The sequence below is a fragment of the Triticum urartu genome, chromosome 2, assembly GCF_003073215.2.
Source record: "Triticum urartu cultivar G1812 chromosome 2, Tu2.1, whole genome shotgun sequence".
NCBI lineage: Eukaryota > Viridiplantae > Streptophyta > Magnoliopsida > Poales > Poaceae > Triticum > Triticum urartu.
In genome coordinates this window covers 31,281,069-31,285,166 of record NC_053023.1, presented here as the reverse complement: position 1 = coordinate 31,285,166, position 4,098 = coordinate 31,281,069, and the positions used below count along the sequence as shown (strand labels likewise).

Genomic DNA, 4,098 nt, shown 5'->3' with positions numbered 1-4,098 from the left:
GAGTGCATGTGAAGGTGTGTCTCTGTCGGATCTCGTGGGATTTGATAGGTGCCAGTCTTCGGTGGATCTGTTTGTATCCGTTCTTCGTTTGGGCGTTTATAAGTTTGATCCTTCCAATTTACGACTTTCTTCATCGGCGATGGTTGCTGCTCTGATGCGCTGGTCCCAAAGGATTTTAGCACGAGGACTTCCCGACTGTATACTACAACAAAGTTTGCCCGACTACAGCAAGGGAGGGGCGATGATGACGGGGCACCTTCGGCTCGCTCCACTATTTGTAGTCGTCGTTAGGTGCTCCACGAACCTGGATGTAATTTTTATTATTTTTTATGTTCGTTGTACTGTCATGAACGAAGATGAATATATTAAAGTTTTTTTAAAAAAAAGATATAGTGTTTCTATAAATTTGTGAAACTGAAAGATGTTTGACTCGAGATAAATTTAGAACTTAAAGCATTTTGGAGCGAAGGAAGTACTACGTACCAGCTGTACGCCTCTACCGTCTATGCGCCTCCTTCCTACCTTATCACCTTATGGCCTATATAAACACCAAATGAGCACACACAGTACGTACCCAACATTCAGCAGAGCACGCTAGCCCAGAATGGCCAACGCAATGTTGCTCGCTGCAGTGCTCGTCTACTTCCTCGTCCTGCCCTTCTCCGCCCTGGCCCTGACCCAGGACTTCTGCGTGGCCGACCTGGCCTGCCCCGACACGCCGGCGGGGTACCCGTGCAAAAAGGGCGTCGGCCCGGGCGACTTCTACTACCACGGCCTCGCCACCGCGGGCAACACCAACAACCTCATCAAGGCGGCCGTCACGCCGGCCTTCGTGGGCCAGTTCCCCGGCGTCAACGGGCTGGGCATCTCCGCCGCCAGGCTCGACATCGCCGTCGGAGGCGTCGTGCCGCTCCACACCCACCCGGCCGCCTCTGAGCTGCTCTTCGTTACCGAGGGCACCATCCTCGCCGGCTTCATCAGCTCCTCCTCCAACACCGTCTACACCAAGACGCTCTACAAGGGCGACATCATGGTGTTCCCCCAGGGCCTGCTCCACTATCAGTACAACGGCGGCAGCTCCCCGGCCGTCGCCCTCGTCGCCTTCAGCGGCCCCAACCCCGGCCTGCAGATCACCGACTACGCGCTCTTCGCCAACAACCTCCCGTCCGCCGTCGTCGAGACCGTCACCTTCCTCGACGACGCGCAGGTCAAGAAGCTCAAGTCCGTGCTCGGCGGCACCGGCTAATCATTAATCAAGCAAGCAGCTCTCTATGCAAGGTCGTCGTTTCTCGTCGTGTCACACCATGTCGGATTACGTGCCTAGAGGATAACACCGCGAGAAATGGTTTTCTACCGCTACCATGCATGCATGTTATATATAATAGTGTGCATGCATCCATCATCTATATATCGCCAATTGGAGATTCGTGCAACATTTTCTAGTTTTTGTCAAAATTGTCTTGTCCTAAGTTATTGTATAGTGTTTCATTGAGATTTTTTTCTTCCTTCAAAATGTATTATAATGTTTTACCGTGTACTAAGTAAGAGAGCTTGTATACTTTATTTCTGTCAGTTTCTTCTTATATTTTTAGAGTAATGCATTGGCGTACCTTATCTTTATTGAATGAAGCAAGGGAGGGTTTACTCAACACCATATAACTCTGCACTAACTACTCTCTACAAGGTCAATCTCCTTTGCCCCAGCTTTCTTCCAAAGCTTGAACTCATCCATTATTTGAGCCAGCAGGGTGCTTCCATTGACATGCAGATGTGTACCAGCGAATGCTCGCACATTTTGTTGCTTCCAAAGGCTACAAGTGATCAACTTAACAATTCAGGTGGGCAGTTTTTCTGCCTCCCGGTGATGTTTCAAAAAAAAAAAAATTAACTTAACAAGAGAATCAATGACCTTTTCATTTTCATTTTCAGGTGGGCGGGGCCTCTCCCTCCCCCTTGACCCAATCATCATCTGCCAAGTCATAATGACCCTGTAAAACCTCCGTAATGATCCATGAATGTAGCATTACTCGTCACCAACGTTGTAGATTTTCGCTCTCAGTCGCCGTTGGAGTGCTGGCAGATGGGAACATTGTGGTGAGGCAATGCATGCCACCGCGTTTGTTGCCCATACACACGTTGAATGCGGATGTAGTTTGCAAGGCCCTTCTCCTACAAGCATAAGCAGGAGGCATCAATTATGTTGAATAACAGTCTCACACGACGCTCCAGGGTCTAAATTATGTACCATAGGCCAATCTAGATGAAGATTTTGCTGTTTAATGGAGCTATCTTCCATTTGCATTTAACTAGCTCCACTGAAATGTACAACACCTTGGCTGCTTGGCACATGACCTTGTATACCGAGCTTGCAGTATATGTTACGTACCGCACATCAAAGGCAATCCTCGCCACAACATCCATTCCCATCTAGCACAGAGTGTAATACCATGAATGTCAGTCCTAAACTCCCAAGACAGTTCTCGTCTAGGTTTGCGAACATTCCTTTGGGTAACGAGCTATTTCCCTCCTTGAATCTCTTCCGTTCCAGACCAGGAAAACTCTGATCAACTTCTCCAATTGTTGTAACCCATTTTGATGCCTCGGTAATAAGCAGGTGGAGAGTTTTTTTTTGCGGGGTAAGCAGGTGGTGAGTTGGACATGCTAGTAGAACGAAAATAACAAGGACTAATCCACCAGCCCTTCTAATTTGGCCCACATTGCCAAGTCGGAGCTGCCACTCCACTTTGTAAGCTGGTGGAAAGCTATTTGAAGGCCTAGGTATTGGCAGGGGGATGTGTCCATAGAGTGGCATGGGTGAAATTGAGTCACCCTGCCTTAGAGTATCTCCAACCGCCGTGTCAAAAGACGCGCGTACGCAGTAAACTGATATTTTAGCGCGCGTGAGAGAAAAGGCGGCAGCTCGCGCACTACATTTGGCGCGCCCGCGGCGCGCCTATAAAAATTGCTACGCTCTCTACGCGGCTATCCACACTGCCATGCGCGCTCTCTCCCGCTTTCTCGTAGCTCCCTTTGCTTCCTCGCCGCTCCAGCGCCGCGCCACCGACGCGCCACCATGCCGCCGCGCCGCCGAGGAGCGTCGGGCTACCGCGGCGTTCGCCGGCGCCCCAACGGCTGGTACTACGCCGAGATCCGGTCCGGCGACGTCTGGCTCGGCCTCGGCACCTTCGAGACTGCGCACGAGACCGCCCGCGCGTACGACGCGGCGGCGTGGCGCCTAGACAGGCCGCGCGCGCAGATGAACTTCCAGGACGTCCACACGCGCCAGCAGGCGCATGACGTCGCCACTCCGCCTCGTCTTATCACGGACCAGGACCGTGCGGAGCACACTCTGCGGCAGCGCCGCCTACTCATCGCTAAGGAGGATGAACGAGGCATGGCAGAGTGGCGCCGGCGCCACCCAGAGGACGTCCCCAACGAGCAAGCCTACTGGGCGGAGAGGACGGCAAAGCGCTGCGTGGATCGGTTGGACAGGCGTCGGCGGAAGGCACTGGCGTTATCGCAGTGCGATATCGTTGAAGCAGGTGGGCAGTCGATCTTCATGGATAATGATCCTCGTTGGGAGGACATGTGGCTCGATACCTCGAACCAGACCAGCAAGGATGAAGATGATGATAATGATGAGGACGACCGGGAGTAGGTTATAGTTGCACTATCTAGTCGTTTTTTATGTCGTTGCACCATAGTTTTATCTATCTATACTATAGAGCTATGTAAAATATCTATGTATCCTTTTTACCTATGAATTTTATTATATATCGTTTTTATTAAAAAATATATACGCAATGTTTGTGCGATAGCGTGCTGCATTTTAGCGTGGCTGCTGAAGCCAGCGCTACCCGCCGCGTTTTTCCAGACGATCGATGCGCTGCAAAGCACTTTTTAGCGCGCGGTGCGTTGGGCGGCTGTTGAAGATGCTCTTAGGCCCCTCGTGTACACTGTGGCAGAGCCAGGCCAACATCAACCCTCGGTCCGAATTTGAGAACTGTAGCTACAATAATGTACAATACACACTAGGTATGAAGAATTCCGTCATCATGACTAGGCCGGCGTGCATGAGTCCTATCTCCGACCCTGCGA

At 51.3% G+C, this 4,098-nt stretch overlaps 2 protein-coding genes across 2 annotated transcripts; both read left to right on the top strand.

The window, feature by feature from the left end:
- Positions 1–558: 558 nt before the first annotated feature.
- On the top strand, positions 559–1,572 carry LOC125535412 (germin-like protein 8-14). Its single transcript, XM_048698467.1, has one exon. The coding sequence runs from the start codon at positions 605–607 to the stop codon at positions 1,244–1,246; it is 642 nt and encodes a 213-aa protein (XP_048554424.1). The 5' UTR covers positions 559–604; the 3' UTR covers positions 1,247–1,572.
- Positions 1,573–3,019: 1,447 nt separating this feature from the next.
- Positions 3,020–3,658, top strand: LOC125540848 (ethylene-responsive transcription factor ERF010-like). The gene has a single exon (XM_048704391.1). It carries the CDS (start codon positions 3,074–3,076, stop codon positions 3,656–3,658), a length of 585 nt encoding a protein of 194 aa, XP_048560348.1. The 5' UTR covers positions 3,020–3,073.
- Positions 3,659–4,098: the final 440 nt, after the last annotated feature.